The following is a 19,528-nucleotide window of genomic DNA, read 5'->3' as shown; positions in this document are numbered from 1 at the left end:
GGGACTAGGGTAACTCACTTCCGGTCAGAGAGAACATATAAAAGAGCTACGATAACTCACTTGGAGTCAGAGTGTACTTATAAAAAGGCTAGGGTAACTCACTTGGTGTCAGGGAGTACTTATAAGGGACTAGGGTAACTCACTTGGGGTCTGGGAGTACTTATAAAGGGTCTATGGTAACTCACTTGGGGTCAGGGAGTACTTATAAAGGGGCTATGGTAACTCACTTGGGGTCAGGGAGTAATTATATGGGACTTGGGTAACTCACTTGCGGTCAGAGAGAACATTTAAGGGGCTAGGATAACTCACTTGGTGTCAGGGAGTACTTATAAAAGGGCTATGGTAACTCACTTGGGGTCAGGGAGTACTTATATGGGACTAGGGTAACTCACTTGCGGTCAGATAGTACATTTAAAGGGGATAGGGAAACTCACTTGGGGTCAGGGAGTACTACTATGGGACTACGGTAACTCACTTGCGGTCAGAGAGTACATATAAAGGGGCTAGGATAACTCACTTGGGGTCAGGGAGTGCTAATATGGAACTAGGGTAACTCACTTGCGGTCAGAGAGTACATATAAAGGGGATAGGGAAACTCACTTGGAGTCAGGGAGTACTTATATAGGGGATATGGTAACTCACTTGAGGTAGGGAGTACTACTATGGGACTAGGGTAACTCACTTGCGGTCAGAGAGTACATATAAAGGGGCTAGGATAACTCACTTGGGGTCAGGGAGTGCTAATACGGGACTAGGGTAACTCACTTGCGGTCAGAGAGTACTAATAAAGGGGCTAGGATAACTAACTTGGGGTCAGGGAGTACATATAAAGCGGCTAGGGTAACTCACTTGGAGTCTGGGAGTACATATAAAGGGGTTAGGATAACTCACTTGAGGCCAGGGTGTACTTATAAAGGGGCTGGGGTAACTCACTTGGGGTCAGAGAGTACTTATAAGGGACTAGGGTAACTCACTTGCGGTCAGGGAGTGCTTTAAAGGTGATATGGTGACTCACTTGGGGTCAGAGAGTACTTCTATGGGACTAGGGTAACTCACTTGGGGTCAGGGAGTACTTATAAAGGGGCTATGGTAACTCACTTGGGGTCAGGGAGTACTTATAAAGGGGCTATGGTAACTCACTTGGGGTCAGGGAGTACTTCTATGGGACTAGGGTAACTGACTTGTGGTCAGAGAGTACATATAAATGGGCTAGGATAACTCACTTGGGGTCAGGAGTGCTTATAAAGGTGATATTGTAACTCACTTGCGGTTAGGGAGTGCTTTAAAGGTGATATGGTAACTCTCTTGGTGTCAGAGAGTACTTCTATGGGACTAGGGTAACTCACTTGGGGTCAGGGAGTACTTCTATGGGAATAGGGTAACTGACTTGCGGTCAGAGAGTACATATAAAGGGGCTAGGATAACTCACTTGGGTTCAGGGTGTACTTATAAAGGGGCTAGGATAACTCACTTGGGGTCAGGTTGTACTTATAAAGGGGCTAGGGTAACTCACTTGGTGTCAGGGAGTACTTATAAAGGGGCTATGGTAACTCACTTGGGGTCAGGGAGTACTTATAAAGGTGCTATGGTAACTCACTTGGGGTCAGGGAGTACTTTTAAGGGACTAGGGTAACTCACTTGGTGTCTGGTAGTACTTATAAAGGTGCTTTGGTAACTCACTTGGGGTCAGGGAGTACTTATATGGAACTAGGGTAACTCACTTGGGGTTAGGGAGTACATATAAAGGGGCTATGGTAACTCACTTGGGGTCAGGGAGTACTTTTAAGGGACTAGGGTAACTCACTTGGGGTCTGGTAGTACTTATAAAGGGGCTTTGGTAACTCACTAGGGGTCAGGGAGTACTTATAAAGGGGCTTTGGTAACTCACTTGGGGTCAGGGAGTACCTCTATGGGACTAGGGTAACTGACTTGCGGTCAGAGAGTACATATAAAGGGGCTAGGATAACTCACTTGGGTTCAGGGTGTACTTATAAAGGGGCTAGGATAACTCACTTGGGGTCAGGGTGTACTTATAAAGGGGCTAGGGTAACTCACTTGGTGACAGGGAGTACTTATAAGCGACTAGGGTAACTCACTTGGGGTCTGGTAGTACTTATAAAGGGGCTATGGTAACTCACTTGGGGTCAGGGTGTACTTATAAGGGACTAGGGTAACTCACTTGGGGTCTGGTAGTACTTATAAAGGGGCTTTGGTAACTCACTTGGGGTCAGGGAGTACTTATAAAGGGGCTATGGTAACTCACTTGGGGTCAGGGAGTACTTATATGGAACTAGGGTAACTCACTTGGGGTAAGGGAGTACTTATAAAGGTGCTATGGTAACTCACTTGGGGTCAGGGAGTACTTTTAAGGGACTAGGGTAACTCACTTGGGGTCTGGTATTACTTATAAAGAGGCTTTGGTAACTCACTTGGGGTCAGGGAGTACTTATATGGAACTAGGGTAACTCACTTGGGGTCTGGTAGTACTTATAAAGGGGCTTTGGTAACTCACTTGGGGTCAGGGAGTACTTATAAAGGGGCTATGGTAACTCACTTGGGGTCAGGGAGTACTTATAAGGGACTAGGGTAACTCACTTGGGGTCTGGTAGTACTTATAAAGGGGCTTTGGTAACTCACTTGGGGTCAGGGAGTACTTATAAAGGGGCTATGGTAACTCACTTGGGGTCAGGGAGTACTTTTAAGGGACTAGGGTAACTCACTTGGGGTCTGGTAGTACTTATAAAGGGGCTTTGGTAACTCACTTGGGGTCAGGGAGTACTTATATGGAACTTGGGTAACTCACTTGGGGTTAGGGAGTACTTATAAAGGGGCTATGGTAACTCACTTGGGGTCAGGGAGTACTTATAAGGGACTAGGGTAACTCACTTGGGGTCTGGTAGTACTTATAAAGGGGCTTTGGTAACTCACTTGGGGTCAGGGAGTACTTAAAAAGGGGCTATGGTAACTCACTTGGGGTCAGGGAGTACTTATATAGGGGCTATGGTAACTCACTTGGGGAAGGAAGTACTACTATGGGACTAGGGTAACTCACTTGGGTTAGGGAGTACATATAAAAGGGCTATGGTAACCCACTTGGAGTCAGGGAGTACTTATATGGGACTAGGGTAACTCACTTGCGGTCAGAGGCTACATATAAAGGGGCTAGGATAACTCACTTGGGTTCAGGGAGTGCTTATAAAAGGGCTTTGGTAACTCACTTGGGGTCAGGGAGTGCTTATAAAAGGGCTTTGGTAACTCACTTGGGGTCAGGGAGTACTTATAAAGGGGCTTTGGTAACTCACTTGGGGTCAGGGAGTACTTATAAAGGGGCTTTGGTAACTCACTTGGGGTCAGGGAGTACTTATATGGAACTAGGGTAACTCACTTGGGGTTTGGGAGTACTTATAAAGGGGCTATGGTAACTCACTTGGGGTCAGGGAGTACTTATAAGGGACTAGGGTAACTCACTTGGGGTCTGGTAGTACTTATAAAGGGGCTTTGGTAACTCACTTGGGGTCAGGGAGTACTTAAAAAGGGGCTATGGTAACTCACTTGGGGTCAGGGAGTACTTATATAGGGGCTATGGTAACTCACTTGGGGAAGGAAGTACTACTATGGGACTAGGGTAACTCACTTGCGGTCAGAGAGTACATATAAAGGGGCCAGGATAACTCACTTGGGGTCAGGGATTACTTATAAAGGTGATATGGTAACTCACTTGCGGTCAGGGGGTTCATATAATGTGGCTAGGGTAACTCACTTGGGGTCAGGGAGTACTTATAAGGGACTAGGGTAACTCAATTGGGGTCTGGTAGTACATATAAAGCGGCTAGGATAACTCACTTGCTGTCAGAGAGTACATATAAATGGGCTAGGGAACTCACTTGCGGTCAGAGAGTACAGATAAAGGGGCTAGTGTAACTCACTTGGGGTCAGAGAGTACTTCTGTGGGACTAGGGTAATTCATTTCCGGTCAGAAAGTACATATAAAAGAGCTAGGATAACTCACTTGGGGTCAGAGTGTACTTATAAAAAGGCTAGGGTAACTCACTTGGTGTCAGGGAGTACTTATAAGCGACTAGGGTAACTCACTTGGAGTCTGGTAGTACTTATAAAGGGGCTTTGGTAACTCACTTGGGGTCAGGGAGTACTTATAAGCGACTAGGGTAACACACTTGGGGTCAGGGAGTACTTATAAAGGTGATATGGTAACTCACTTGGGGCCAGGAAGTACTTCTATGGGACTAGGGTAACTCACTTGGGATCTGGGAGTACATATAAAGCGGCTAGGGTAACTCACTTGGAGTCTGGTAGTACTTATAAAGGGGCTTTGGTAACTCACTTGGGGTCAGGGAGTACTTAAAAAGGGGCTATGGTAACTCACTTGGGGTCAGGGAGTACTTATATAGGGGCTATGGTAACTCACTTGGGGAAGGAAGTACTACTATGGGACTAGGGTAACTCACTTGCGGTCAGAGAGTACATATAAAGGGGCCAGGATAACTCACTTGGGGTCAGGGAGTACTTATAAAGGTGATATGGTAACTCACTTGCGGTCAGAGAGTTCATATAATGTGGCTAGGGTAACTCACTTGGGGTCAGGGAGTACTTATAAGGGGCTAGGGTAACTCACTTGGGGTCAGAGAGTACTTCTGTGGGTCTAGGGTAATTCATTTCCGGTCAGAGAGTACATATAAAAGAGCTAGGATAACTCACTTGGGGTCAGAGTGTACTTATAAAAAGGCTAGGGTAACTCACTTGGTGTCAGGGAGTACTTATAAGCGACTAGGGTAACACACTTGGGGTCAGGGAGTACTTATAAAGGTGATATGGTAACTCACTTGGGGCCAGGAAGTACTTCTATGGGACTAGGGTAACTCACTTGGGATCTGGGAGTACATATAAAGCGGCTAGGGTAACTCACTTGGAGTCTGGGAGTACATATAAAGGGGCTAGGATAACTCACTTGGGGCCAGGGTGTACTTATAAAGGGGCTGGGATAACTCACTTGGGGTCAGAGAGTACTTCTATGGGACTAGGGTAACTCACTTCCGGTCAGAGAGAACATATAAAAGAGCTACGATAACTCACTTGGAGTCAGAGTGTACTTATAAAAAGGCTAGGGTAACTCACTTGGAGTCAGGGAGTACTTATAAGGGACTAGGGTAACTCACTTGGGGTCTGGGAGTACTTATAAAGGGTCTATGGTAACTCACTTGGGGTCAGGGAGTACTTATAAAGGGGCTATGGTAACTCACTTGGGTTCATGGAGTAATTATATGGGACTTGGGTGACTCACTTGCGGTCAGAGAGTACATTTAAGGGGCTAGGATAACTCACTTGGTGTCAGGGAGTACTTATAAAAGGGGTATGGTAACTCACTTGGGGTCAGGGAGTACTTATATGGGACTAGGGTAACTCACTTGCGGTCAGAGAGTACTAATAAAGGGGCTAGGATAACTAACATGGGGTCAGGGAGTACATATAAAGCGGCTAGGGTAACTCACTTGGAGTCTGGGAGTACATATAAAGGGGTTAGGATAACTCACTTGAGGCCAGGGTGTACTTATAAAGGGGCTGGGGTAACTCACTTGGGGTCAGAGAGTACTTATAAGGGACTAGGGTAACTCACTTGCGGTCAGGGAGTGCTTTAAAGGTGATATGGTAACTCACTTGGGGTCAGAGAGTACTTCTATGGGACTAGGGTAACTCACTTGGGGTCAGGGAGTACTTATAAAGGGGCTATGGTAACTCACTTGGGGTCAGGGAGTACTTATAAAGGGGCTATGGTAACTCACTTGGGGTCAGGGAGTACTTCTATGGGACTAGGGTAACTGACTTGTGGTCAGAGAGTACATATAAAGGGGCTCGGATAACTCACTTGGGGTCAGGAGTGCTTATAAAGGTGATATGGTAACTCACTTGCGGTCAGGTAGTGCTTTAAAGGTGATATGGTAACTCTCTTGGTGTCAGAGAGTACTTCTATGGGACTAGGGTAACTCACTTGGGGTCAGGGAGTACTTATAAAGGGGCTATGGTAACTCACTTGGGGTCAGGGAGTACTTCTATGGGACTAGGGTAACTGACTTGCGGTCAGAGAGTACATATAAAGGGGCTAGGATAACTCACTTGGGTTCAGGGTGTACTTATAAAGGGGCTTTGGTAACTCACTTGGGGTCAGGGAGTACTTATAAAGGGGCTATGGTAACTCACTTGGGGTCACGGAGTACTTATATGGAACTAGGGTAACTCACTTGGGGTAAGGGAGTACTTATAAAGGTGCTATGGTAACTCACTTGGGGTCAGGGAGTACTTTTAAGGGACTAGGGTAACTCACTTGGGGTCTGGTAGTACTTATAAAGAGGCTTTGGTAACTCACTTGGGGTCAGGGAGTACTTATATGGAACTAGGGTAACTCACTTGGGGTTAGGGAGTACTTATAAAGGGGCTATGGTAACTCACTTAGGGTCAGGGAGTACTTATAAGGGACTAGGGTAACTCACTTGGGGTCTGGTAGTACTTATAAAGGGGCTTTGGTAACTCACTTGGGGTCAGGGAGTACTTATAAAGGGGCTATGGTAACTCACTTGGGGTCAGGGAGTACTTATAAGGGACTAGGGTAACTCACTTGGGGTCTGGTAGTACTTATCCCCCAAAAAACAGACTTCGCCTGTAAAAAAAGTCGGCAAGTACATAAACCATCTAGCATAAATAATATAGTAAAATTATCCAATTAAAAAAAGTAGTGAAATCCAAATATTAGGCAAGTATATTTATTACCTTAGCAAAAGTTAAATTTTTGAAAAAAAAAAAGGAACAAAATGTCACTTGCCGGGCCCGTGATGTCCATGCACAGTGAGAAATAGAATCGTCTGTGGTTCGACTAACTTCACTCTGTATTTTAACATGAAATTCCTATACTATGCTATAGCTGAATCTCACACACGATTCATTTCCCACTGTTCATGGACATCACGGGCCCGGCAAGTGACATTTTGTTCCTTTTTTTTTTCAAAAATTTAACTTTTGCTAAGGTAATAAATATACTTGCCTAATATTTGGATTTCACTACTTTTTTTAATTGGATAATTTTACTATATTATTTATGCTAGATGGTTTATGTACTTGCCGACTTTTTTTACAGGCGAAGTCTGTTTTTTGGGGGATTTCATAACGTTTTGTAAGAGTACAATATTTATAAAATTAAATTATTCTTTTAAATTCTACAAAATTTAAAGAAAATTTCCACACTTCTCACGTTTTGTAACAGCAGTGCTTAACTAATAAAAATATATATATTAATATTGAAAATATATCACAGTCAACACATTGAATTTATTGATATTTATAATGCATTTTGCATAAATGAACTTTATAATTAATATCCAGGCTACATTTTTAATGTTTTCAGTTTCACTATAATAAAAACTTAATTAAATTTTTCATAATCAATAACATACTTTCAACATATAAAAATAATTAAGTAAAATGCATGTTTTAATTCATTTACATTTTTTCAAGAAATAATATGTAAATATTTTTTGCATTACGAGGCCAATTCGTATTGGTAATCTTTTCATCATCTACAACTATCCAAGAAGAACCACTATGACGTAACATAGAAATGTAGTATCCTTCGTCAATAGTTGTACCATTATGAAAGATTGCGCTAAGAATTTTATAAGCATTATCATTAATGCGCAATTTTGTAGTTGGAATACTTTTAATTCCACATTGCTGAATTTTTGTAAATTGATCATTTACTTGTTTAAAAAGTACCAGCTGAATAATAAGCACCTTACTTGTCGTGGTTATTTCAACTTTTTTAAGCTGTTCCGTGCCATTACAAAGTTGACAAGGTAATTTTTGTTTAATCCATATTGAATAATTTTGTTTTATTAATTCAGTCAGATCATATGACTTTTTAGATTTTTCGGGAATATTAAGTAAAATAGAAAAGTTCGAAGAATGATGCAGTTTTGTGTTATCACATGTAACACACCGTGAAGTTGTAGTAAAATTATTTTCTACTATTGACTTCATAAAATGAAATTTGCTGCAAAAATCTGTAATAAATTTACCAGCATCTTGTTTAAGATTATTCAGATACGTATTTCCTAAGCATTGCCTAACTTCATCAAGAGTAATAATACTTTTGTTAGTCTGATAGACATTTATAAAACGTCTTATAACATCGTTATCATCTAAACTAAATATGGCACTTCTAATGGAAGAACAATATAACATACATTGCATAGTAGCATTTGCATAAGAATAAATTTTATTATTATTTAAAATGCCTCTAACATTCCACATTAAATTCTTAGGTATTTCACTATCAATTATTTGACATTCTTGAATATTCTTTGGAATCATCCACATAGTGTCAAGCATTTTTCTAGTATTTCCTTCAAAAATACTTATATTCTTTAAGGGGTTATATCTAGTCAGGACGCTTAAAAAATCGATTTTTTTATAAACAATTCCTAAGAAGAGTTTTAAATTTATTTGCTCACAATTTTTTATACTTAAAATAGAGCTATTCTACATTGCAGACAAATTTTTTTTTAATAGAAATATTAAAAAATAGTGCCACAATCAGCGTTCTCCCAACCGTCCTCGAAAAAAAGGTGTTTTGCGGTGTACATCAGAACTCAGGACTGGATTATCTAAAATGCAAAAATCGAGAAGTTTTCGTTAGTATAATAGATTAGCTAGTAATTAATCGAAGGAATAATCAAAATATTGATTTTTAACAAAATGGCGGCTTCTCAAAAAAATTTTTTACTTTTCGCATGCAAATTTCGACCTTCAATTATTTATAAAATGACAAAAATAAATCAAAACTTCAAATCCTTCGATTAATCACTAGAAAATATATTCACAAAGGTTGTATAAAAATTTGAGAGCAATCGGTTGAGCCGTTTTTGAGTTATCGTGTACACCGACTTTGAAAACATAGTTTTGAGAAAAACGCGTTTGAAGTTTTGAAAAAGTTTGACACATAGTAAAATTCTTTATTCTTTAACTTACACTGAATCATCTATTTCAGGGCCATACAGTAAACCCTCAATTTCTTTGGCAGACTCCAAAACATCGATTTGGTGCTGTCTTCGAGCTATTCTTCCATCTCGAGTCGCTTCCTGCGCTCTATGGTCAGATATCGCGACACGCTCTTCATCCTCTTTTTGGGCATATTCATGTGCGCTCGGTCCAATACACACACCCATTGCATACATAAAATATAATAAAGATGAAGTACCCTCATTGAATATACCAGCCGCGACATTAGCTGCTATTTCAACGATTTTTGATCCGCAGGGAATGATTTTTGGTGAAATTTTCCAAATAAGCTGATTATAACTTTCGTTGTTATTTTGATTAAATCCACCGACACATCTTTCCAATAATTTTTCATTGCTAAGATCTGTATAAATTGGACGAATAGCTTCGATTACATCAGCAGGTAACGGTTCATAATCGTGGTGAAATGCAGCTAATTCATTTGAAGCTGCTGCTCGCTGCCAAGAGCACCAAGAGTCCGGTCCGATCGGGCAATTCTCGTGCAAAGGATTGTCATCGGTTGAGCAATAATGATGAAATGTAGCCCATATAGCATTATGCATTTTCTCAACAGAATCACAATTTCTTCTTATTGCCAAACCATAATAGACTGTGAGTTTGTCAATCATCTTGCCAGTAAGTCGACCTTTGCCACCAAGAGTTTTTCGTTGAACCTTTTTCTTGCCTTTGACAACGGTATCCACATATTTCTTAACAACTTCTCGAAGTCGCGTGCCCATTCGCTTCTGTACATGCCCAATGCACTCTTTTTTACAAATCTCTACAGATTCATATGGTGCAGCTTTTAATATCCCGGAGTATGTTTTGGAGTCACCGTCACCGATGTAGTTTTTATACATGATTCCAAAACTTTTCATTGAACGCTTGAACATTTCAATTATAGCATCCACCTCCATTTTTCCGGAAGAACCTGAATGATTGGCGGAACAACTTTTTTTGTGGTTTTCATACCAATCCTGATAATCTTCAGTATGCAATTTTTTATTCCAAACTTCGCACTGTTTGCAATACGAACTTTTCACACAAACATCCAATATTTTTCCGGAATAATAGCCAATCAATGATGCAACACCGTATAAAGAGCTAAATCCTCGTTTTTTCCAAGTTCCATCGCCAGATACAGTGAGTTCTGTTGAATGAGCTTCGCCTTGATTTGCAGATGTGAACTGTTTTTCTTCAGTACGAGCATTATCTAAAAGCTTATCGGTGGCAATTTGTACACAACCATGTATATTTTTCAGAATCATGTCATATGTACTCTGAGTTAAAAAAGCGGGCATGTCCATTAGACCACAAAACTTTTTTGCACCTTTCAGTCCTAATCCGAGTATTCTCATTACAAAAATAAAACGTCTATTTATTGCATATGAATGCCCAATAAACGGACAAGAATTGATAGTACGCGTTGCACATTCGTCGCACAGCAAAACAATCTTAAAACCAAGACCACGTTCAGATGAAGTTTGGAATTTTATATCTCCACCACAAGATTTGCATTTTACATATTCAGAAATTGCCGCAAAAACCGTGATAAAGTTCAAAATCCTGTATTCGACAGTTGCATCTCGAGGCACAATAACAGAATCTTGATTTGTTATTTTTTTCGCAGATGCACTAAAACTACCTTCGTTGGTTTCAGATGTTTTTGGATTAAAAACATGTCTTCTCTTTTTGTTTCTACCTTTATGTGCACTTGTAGATTTCCGCTTATCCCTATTTACTTTCATTTTAACACACACCAATCAAAAGCTAACTAAAATAAGTATGACAGAAGTGCTGTGAGTAGCAAACAGTTCTACAATATTTGTCAGCTGTGGGACGAAAACCGTTAAATCTAGCTGACAGATATAAGCAGGACAATAATATAAAATCAAATAATGTATAGATATACAAAACAAACATTCATATAAGGACCAACGGTCCAGGTAAACAGCTACCGATCGGGTCATTGCCCTACATGCGTGCCGCTACCTATGATCGCGCAGACGCATCTTCACAAATATACTTATAACTCAAAAGATATTGTTTGGATCGACTTGAAATTTTCTGTGTTCATTCTTGAATTATAGTACATTACGAAAATGAAATAAAAAAAAAATCGATTTTTTGAAAATTCTAACTAGATATAACCCCTTAATTCAGGTCTAAACTGTTTTCGAAGCCTGTTGTACTCTATTATGGCTAATTTACTAGCTTTCACAGAAGCTGGATCATAATTAATAATGTGCAGTCCTTCTAATGTTGTTACTCGTGAAAGAGCAACGTACGCTTGACCACAAGTAAAAATAGAGTTACCTACATCTACAACTGCAGTTTGTAAACTTAGCCCTTGACTTTTATGTACTGTCATGCCATAACTGAGACATATAGGAAATTGCTTTCTTATAACGTAAACTCTATCCATTACCTCAAATTTTACACTTACACGTTCAATCGTATACTCTACTCCGGTGGACAATATGATTTGTACTTTTTCAATATCATCCTTATTATCAACGGATCGCGTTACTGATTTAACCGTAGCTATCGTTCCATTGACAAGACCTAACGTAATGTCAATATTTCTTCTTAACATTATACGAGCTCCCAATTTAATTCGTATTATTCTGGATAATCCAGCTGTTCGAGAACTGTCTTCATCCTCAGAATTTAATACTTGTAACACTTTTTTCTTTAAATACATTGGACAATCTGTTGCATCATGAGCAATCAGTTGTATTTCGTCAGTCATCAGTCTGTCTAACATTGCTTCATTCAAAGTATCGCACTGACTACAGGTTGGTAGTAAACAAACAGTATCAGAGGATAAAACAGAAATGAAATCGCATAATTCTTGCATTCGATCTTCAATTTTAATACTTTTGAAATTTATCTTTTTTGAAAGTAAAATCTGAATATCCGAATATTGTACAATACCTATTCTAATTCTCGATAAAATATCTTTATAAGTACTGTCGGTTTTTTGTCGCATATTAATTGTCAATTCATCATAGGAAAATAAATTTGTCCATAAATCATAAGAACCTAAAGTGCCTATGTAATTTTCAATTTCAATATTTGATAACTTTATAAAAGGTTGTTTATCACGTACAGGTGGCAATTGTAACAAATCTCCAAAGAATAATATGTGTTTTCCTCCAAACCAACCATTATCTAAATCCTTGGTATTGAAGATTTCCACTAATCTAAGATGTATATACATTAGCGTTACATTTGAAATCATAGATATTTCATCAATGATTATTAATGTAACATTTTTAAGTTCTTCCCGAATAATTTTAATTGCTACATCTGATAATTCTGTATATTTAGCTGTACGTCCATGTTCCACTGGCAGTTGAAATACTCTGTGAATCGTTAGACCATCAATGTTAAAAGCTGCTATTCCCGTGGGAGCACTTACAATGACATCTTTTTTCATGGTTTTTTTTTCCAACATCTTATAGTTTTTATCAAGAAACTTTTACCCGTACCACCTTCACCACTAACGTACAGTCTAAGAATTTCATGATCGGTAGAAACAGCTTTTGTCACTTTATCAAAAACTCTCTTTTGATCGGAGTTCAACTCTGATATCATTTGTGAAACATCTAAATCCTCGTACTTATTTTGTACATCTTGAAAGTCTTTCATTGCACCTTCTACTTCTATAGGTACACATTCTAATGTCAAATCATTTGAATATTTATCATCTTCATTACTTTCTTCAATATTTTTATTAATTAATTCTTTCATATAATCCATTCCTTTTTGAATTTCTAAAATACGTTCATGATATTTTAATCCGTCCATAAGTTCTGACTGTACTGACACGAATGCTTCTGCGTATGTATCGCATCCACACTTCAATTCATCAGTATTTCGCCAAGGTTTAAACAATAATAGTAATGCATAGAAATATGCTTCTGGTTGCGTTTGTATGTTATAATGATAATGATTAACTAAGCAACCAACTGAACGTTTTTTCAGATATAAATTATCTTTTGTTTTGAAATGCTCCACTTTTCTAATAGGTTCCTGTTTCACAGTATCATACCATTTTACAAAATCATACAGGCATGTAGATTCAAGATTCTTAGGCCTGGTTGGATAATAATAATCTAGCATGGAGTGACAAAATATATCCGTAGAATCGGGGCTTAAAGCTTCAATTTCTTTACGACTTTTTAATTTTCTACTACTTATCATATTAACATCTACCCATCGAATAGTAGTTTTTGGATCCGTTATAAATAAGGGAATTCCTAACAAGCAATCTACAGCTTCTAAAGCACCGCACTCCCTATGATTTAACATTCGCATTCCAATATTCCATAAATTACTACGTATAGATTTAGTAGAATTTATAACGTCCAGTGTATCTGTTATATTACTTTTTTCTGACTTAGATACATATTTAGTAGTGTACCACGTTAATAAAGTCGATTTTTCTCCAACGAATTGCATATCCATATTTCCTTCCCATGCACAAAGAATTGCGGGATTATAATCATTAATGTTAACTTCTTCTTGTGATCGTGGTAAGTCATAAAGTCTATTCTTTGTTTTCAATTTTTTTCTACGCCCCATGGATACAGCGACGTCTCTGATTAATAATGTATCTGTTACTGGTCGAGAAAAACCAAATCTGCAAATTTGACTAGTCGTATTTTTAGTCTTTTTAGCACGTAAACAATAACTGTTATGTTTGTGTCGTTGGTGCTTATCAACGCGTCTGTATAATTCAGGAGAAATATTTTTGGAAGGCATTCTGCAAGTAATATACTTTAAAATGAAAGCAGCTACATCTTGTAACGTTATTCCCGTCAGTGTGAGGGGCCACTCACTCTACGGGTTTTACCATTACCTTCGCCCGTCCTTTTCTATCGGTATCAGGGCGCCAGTTGGTCAGTTGGGTGGCCAACAACCCTACGTTATCAATTGGGTCCTTCGACCCCATTCTTTATGCATCTCTTACGGCCCTGCGGCCATGCATATGGACGGTAGCGGTAGCCAGGGTCGCTCAGTATGCTAGGTCGTGGAGAGAGGGGAGGGTTCCTTACGGAAGTCCGAGCCTCGCAGACCTGCCTGCTGAGGGGCATACATTTCTTCCTCACCACCCACACACAGGTGGTGGTGAGGAGTGCGGGAACATGCGGTATCAATTGCCAAAGCATAGCGTTTTGCCAGGAGCGGACCACCACGGAGGCAATGTTCACGGCCCGTCCAGCCATAGCGCAGGCCTATGGGATTACGGAGGGCACCGGGACACATTCCAACGGGCTAACTACGCCCCTGCACAACCCACCATGCATTGGCCGGTATCCAGTCGTGACGTACGTGCAGGCTGGCCTATAGCACACGCCTCACGTACGCGAACCGACCCATGGCTGCTGAGTGCCGCGTCACGCGCTCACCAGCACGTACGGACACATCAGCCCAGTCCCATGGTCGCGTTCCGACTGCCTGCTCTGGCAGTCTGCGCACGACATTCGCGCAGCCTGCTTGACGCGCGTAACCAGCGTTCAAGCCAGACTCGATGTTCTATTTCCCCTCCTCGTGGGGACTTATAGACACTGTCATTCTTTTAGGACTCCCCGAGGCCGCTTCTCCGTATCTCAGGTTGCCTGGGTTGTTTGGCATGGCCCTGCCTTGCTCCCCAGGACAACCTGGACATCGTTTCTTGGAGCGCCGGTCTTTTCATCCGGGCCTCTGCCTGTCAACGGGGTCTATCCTTGACGTTAACTATAATCCACTCGTGAGCCTATCTCACGAGTCGGTAACGTAGGGATTAATAATATCCACTGTTCGGTAGCTTTTATGTTCTTTATTCGGTATCTCGCATACGTAACGGGGAACTTCGTTACATACCCCCCTCCGTAACGGAGGTTTCGACCCGAAACCGAAAGCGCCCGAACACGAGTTCGTTTTTCGCTGCCACGCCCAAGCGTGCAGTGATGCACTTCAGTCTGGGTTTACTCTTGCGGTAGCTCAGGCTTGTATGGCTTGATGTCTGCCGTAGACATTTTGCCAGTGACGTTTCCTGCCAAATCAGACAATTCTACAACTGTCTCCGATAACTTCTTCGCAATCATAAACGGTCCACCGAATGGTTTGTTCAGTGCAGCCGATATGTGTTTTGCGGCATTCGAGAGCTGTCGGTTGCGAACTAAGACTAACTCGCCAACCTCATAGTGCTTTTCACGACGACGTAGATTATACGGTCTTGCCTGTCGTTCGTGCGCTTCTTCGAGAGCATACTTGAAAACTGTTCTGAGTGTTTCCAAGCGTTTCATGCGTGCCAACCACTTTTCTGTCGGTTGCTGCATGATTTCGGTATCGCCTTCTAATTCACGTCGCATCGACCTTGCCGATTCTGGTTCTCTACCCAGATTAGCAAATGCAGGTGTAGCTTGCAGTGAACCATGGTGGGCAGTATTGAATGCAAATCTAAATGCATCCAAATGCTGATCCCACTCTCGATGATCAGAATCGAGAAAGGCCCTTATCATCATCTTCAGGCTTCTATTCACCCTTTCGGTGGGGTTTGCCTGGGGATGATATGGAGGTGTCGTGGTTTGCCTCATACCCGTTAATTGTAATAAAGCAGTTATGTCTTTATTTACAAATTCGGTACCATTGTCGGTTACTAAAACTTTTGGTGTACCCCATCTATGAATCACCAAGTTTTCGATAGCTTCTGCAATCTTTTTGCCGTTAGCGCGTCGAAGTGGAGCTACTTCGATCCATTTTGTGTATAGGTCTTGGATTACCAACACATACGAGAACCCTTGTTTACTTGGCGTCAGTGAGCCCATAATATCTGCCGATATTACAGTCCACGGCTGTTCAACAATTCGACGTCCCATGAAGCCGACGGGAGCTTGTTGTTCTACCTTGCAACGCTGACATTCGTCGCAGTGACTGACGTAAGCCGTTACATCTTTGAACATACCTGGCCAGAAGTAATTTATCGAAAGGCGTCGATATGTACGATCGATACCTTGATGGCCGGCTTGCGGTAACTTATGGCATTCTTCGAGCACTTTCTGCCTGTACTCCCTGGGTATCACCAGTTTCCAAGCATCAAGATCTTCGAGCTCAGCATCTGCCAAATCTGAACGTCGTTGATGATACATCAACTCTCCATCTAATTTCCAATCAAGAAATTTTTCTGGCGTTCTTTCGATATCCTTTACGCGCTTTAAATACCACGCATCCTTGGTATCGGCGTAAGACGGTAGCAAAGCATTTAAACTTTCCGGTGCTCTTGACAAAGCATCAGGAACATGATTTAAAGCTCCTTTACGATGTACGATCGTAAAATCGTATTCCATCAAGGCGAGAGCCCAACGAGCAAGTCTTCCAGATGGATCTTTTAAATTATGCAACCATCGGAGACTGCTGTGGTCGGTAATTACAGTGAAGTGGTAACCCTCAAGGTAACATCGAAACTTCCTTATCGACCACACCACTGCCAAGCATTCCTGCTCGGTCACGGTATATTTTCTTTCGGGATCCGTAAGCGCTCTACTCGCGTAGGCGATTACTCTTTCTTGACCTTCGATAACTTGTGTCAAAACAGCACCTAAGCCAACATTGCTAGCATCGGTCTGTAATGCAAACGGGATCGAAAAATCTGGGCATGCAAGCGTTGGCGCGCTTGTCAAACATCCTTTCAGCGCGTCGAATGCTGACTGCTGATTGGCTGTCCATTCCCATGACTGATTTTTCTTTGTCAATTTCGTTAGCGGTTCAGCAACTGTCGCAAATTCTGGAATGAATCTTCTATACCAAGATGCCATTCCCAAGAATCTACGAATTTGCTTTAAATTCTTCGGTATCGGGAACGTGATTACGGCTTCTGTTTTCGCCGAATCCACGCGAAGACCTTGACTGTCTACGATAAATCCGAGATATTTTACTTCCGTTCTACAGAAGAAACTTTTCTCCCTATTTATCGTCAGCTCAGTTTGCCTTAACTTTTCGATAACTTTATCCAACCATATTAAGTGTTCGTCAAATGTTTTGGTGACAATGATAATGTCATCCAAATAAACGAATACATGTGGATAAAATTCGGGACCCAATAATTTATCCAGAGCACGCTGGAATATTGCGGGAGCATTAGTTAATCCATAAGGCATTCGCTTAAATTGAAATAAGCCTCTGCCTGGAACAATAAAAGCCGTGATACCACGTGACTTTTCTGCTAGCGGTACCTGCCAATACGCTTGACTCAAGTCGAGCGTTGTTAAATAATTGGCCTGTCGTAACTCATCTAGGATCGCAGCCATGTTCGGTAATGGGTACGCATCCTTTTTAGTTACAGCGTTAACGCGCCGGAGATCCACACAAAAGCGGAGCTTGCCATTGGCTTTCTTCGCCATGACTACCGGGCTCGCCCAATCACTTTGCGACGGTTCGATAATGCCATTGGTTAGCATATCGTCAACCTCTTGCCACATAGCTTGACGGATTTTATCCGTGCACCTATGAGCTCGCTGTCTGATTGGCTCGTGATCTTGCACGTCAATTATGACTGCCGGTAACTTTGAAATTCCAGGTTTTCCAGAAATGGGGGGCAGTTTAATTTCTAGAAACTCTTGTAATTTCTTAGCGTTATCATTATCGGGAACCATTAAGCCGTTATTCACCACTACACAGTTTAGTGATTCGGCATTCGAGAACCAATGTTTATTTTGAGGTTTTTCCTTGTAAGCCCATTCTCCCGTGGAGAAGTCCACGACAACATGAGCATCTTGTAGGAAATCAAGTCCCAAAATAAAATTACTCGACAAGGAAGGCATCCATAGTGTGTCAACTATAGTTGTCTTCCCCTCAAGAAATATCGGGATCTTGGCGGACTCAATTACTTTACACGTGTAATTGTTGCCAACGGTAACTCTTAAGGGTTCTATCTTATTGGCTTGTATACCAATTGAATTAAACAATTCAATGGCTACTTTGCCTGCAAACGTGCGTGAGGCTCCCGAGTCCACCAGCGCACGCAGCTTTTCCCCTTGTACGGTGATCGTGGTGTAGAATGCTAGTTTCCTAGATCCATCGCCAAACGTCGTAATTACTATATCAGTAATATCACCGACCGGTAACTTATCGACCGATTGATCATCGTTCGAATTTTCGGTAGCAACCACTCGAGCGCTTGTGTCCTCTGAGTGTTTGTTTACATTCTCCGTCTCCAACATAACATGTTGGTCTGAGAAGTCGCGGGAGCGATAATTATGGTTAATATTCACACATTGCTGTACTGAATATTCTTCGACATAATTATCCGGGTATATATTATCTTGGTTTTCACCCAAGATTTTCGGTATCATGTTTTTCCGCTCTTGGAGTGTCGTAACATTCTCGGGAAATTTTACTAACTCCTCTTGGCGTTTTTTGAACAGCATTTAGGGCACTCCGCTGTAGAAACCCCTTTGCTGCCACATCGGTAACAGAACATTGTTCTCTGCTCTTTACACGCACTCCAACCGTGTCCAGCTTTCCCCCAATTAAAGCAGGTAGCGCTCGGGCCCGGTTGTTTACGTTTTGAGCCCTGCCGGCTGTTATTGTTGCCAGCTGCCTTATCTAACGAAGGTTTCGACTTGGAACTGGTTCCTTGTCGGTTCCTTGTTGATTTGAAGGCTTTCAATTGCTCTTCGTTATCATTCGAATCTTCCGTTGTTGATTCGTCGGTATCAGAGCTGGATGTTTTATCCACTTCTAGGGCACGCACACCGTGTCGCCTAGACTCTCGGGATCTTCCATGACTGCCGGTATACGCCAACTCAGGAACTAAACTTTCCTCAGGCGCGGCAGGTGGACGGTATTTTAATGACGGCCTATAAGCGGCTTCGAAATTGAGCGCCAAACGCTCGAATTCTCGATACGTCATATATTTGTGTATAGCAATGCCTCTTCTATACACCGGTAACATATTCTTGTGCGCGATAGCGATTCGGCTCCAATCCGATCTTTCTCTGCCTATTTTCCGAATATACGACTGTATAGTCTGCAAATAGGCTCGCACAGATTCGTTAGCACCCTGAGTTCTTGTTAGAAGCTCAGTCTCCAGTTCTTCCTCCCATGTTTGTGATCTGAAATAAGACCTTAAGGCGGACTTAATGTCAGACCAGGTTGAGAATTCATTATCCTCAAACCACATCCTCGCCACACCTGTTAGGATGTGGGGAAAGACGTCAACCAGGTCGGAATCTCTTACCCTGAGAAGGTTCAGGACGGCATCGGTTCGAGAAATAAAACTCTCAACCGCCTCCGTTCCATCGCCCGCAAAGGTTAAGTTTGACCTCTGGAGAGATTCGAGAACACGCCAACGGGGCATACAGTCATCCCCTTGGCCGGTAGCTTTTCCAGGTTTTCCCTTCAGGACCCTCGTCCTGTAGGCCCCCTGGAATATCTCAGCCGAAGCATCGTCTGATGTCGGTTGAGATTCGAGATC

At 41.5% G+C, this 19,528-nt stretch overlaps 3 protein-coding genes across 3 annotated transcripts; all 3 read right to left on the bottom strand.

The window, feature by feature from the left end:
- Nucleotides 1-6,949: 6,949 nt before the first annotated feature.
- LOC136782694 (uncharacterized) lies at nucleotides 6,950-8,960 on the bottom strand. The gene is made up of 7 exons (XM_066742304.1): nucleotides 8,870-8,960; nucleotides 8,789-8,809; nucleotides 8,647-8,669; nucleotides 7,511-8,544; nucleotides 7,329-7,416; nucleotides 7,259-7,280; nucleotides 6,950-7,029 (listed from the first exon to the last, which is right to left on the bottom strand). The coding sequence occupies exons 1-7, from the start codon at nucleotides 8,958-8,960 to the stop codon at nucleotides 6,950-6,952; spliced, it is 1,359 nt and encodes a 452-aa protein (XP_066598401.1).
- Nucleotides 8,961-9,029: 69 nt separating this feature from the next.
- Nucleotides 9,030-11,202, bottom strand: LOC136782689 (uncharacterized). Its single transcript, XM_066742299.1, has one exon. The coding sequence runs from the start codon at nucleotides 10,809-10,811 to the stop codon at nucleotides 9,030-9,032; it is 1,782 nt and encodes a 593-aa protein (XP_066598396.1). The 5' UTR covers nucleotides 10,812-11,202.
- Nucleotide 11,203: 1 nt separating this feature from the next.
- Nucleotides 11,204-12,505, bottom strand: LOC136782693 (ATP-dependent DNA helicase PIF1-like). The gene has a single exon (XM_066742303.1). The coding sequence runs from the start codon at nucleotides 12,503-12,505 to the stop codon at nucleotides 11,204-11,206; it is 1,302 nt and encodes a 433-aa protein (XP_066598400.1).
- Between the last annotated feature and the right edge of the window lie 7,023 nt (nucleotides 12,506-19,528).

This window comes from Prorops nasuta, unplaced genomic scaffold, assembly GCF_024137725.1.
Source record: "Prorops nasuta isolate Cenicafe-Biocafe unplaced genomic scaffold, Cenicafe_Pnas_1.2 PNAS00029, whole genome shotgun sequence".
NCBI classification, from domain to species: domain Eukaryota; kingdom Metazoa; phylum Arthropoda; class Insecta; order Hymenoptera; family Bethylidae; genus Prorops; species Prorops nasuta.
The sequence above is the reverse complement of the archived record's forward strand: the minus strand, read 5'-3'. Positions and strand labels throughout refer to the sequence as shown.

What these genes read in the sequence shown, in the direction of transcription:
- LOC136782694 (XM_066742304.1), bottom strand. Translation starts at nt 8,960, where the DNA reads ATGTTTTCAAAGTCGGTGTACACGATAACTCAAAAACGGCTCAACCGA. An exon ending in CTTTGTGAATATATTTTCTA is followed by an intron (nt 8,810 to 8,869) that starts GTGATTAATCGA and finishes AAATAATTGAAG; the next exon opens with GTCGAAATTTGCATGCGAAA. An exon ending in ATATTATTTCTTGAAAAAAT is followed by an intron (nt 7,417 to 7,510) that starts GTAAATGAATTA and finishes TTTTTATTATAG; the next exon opens with TGAAACTGAAAACATTAAAA.
- LOC136782689 (XM_066742299.1), bottom strand. Translation starts at nt 10,811, where the DNA reads ATGAAAGTAAATAGGGATAAGCGGAAATCTACAAGTGCACATAAAGGT.
- LOC136782693 (XM_066742303.1), bottom strand. Translation starts at nt 12,505, where the DNA reads ATGAAAAAAGATGTCATTGTAAGTGCTCCCACGGGAATAGCAGCTTTT.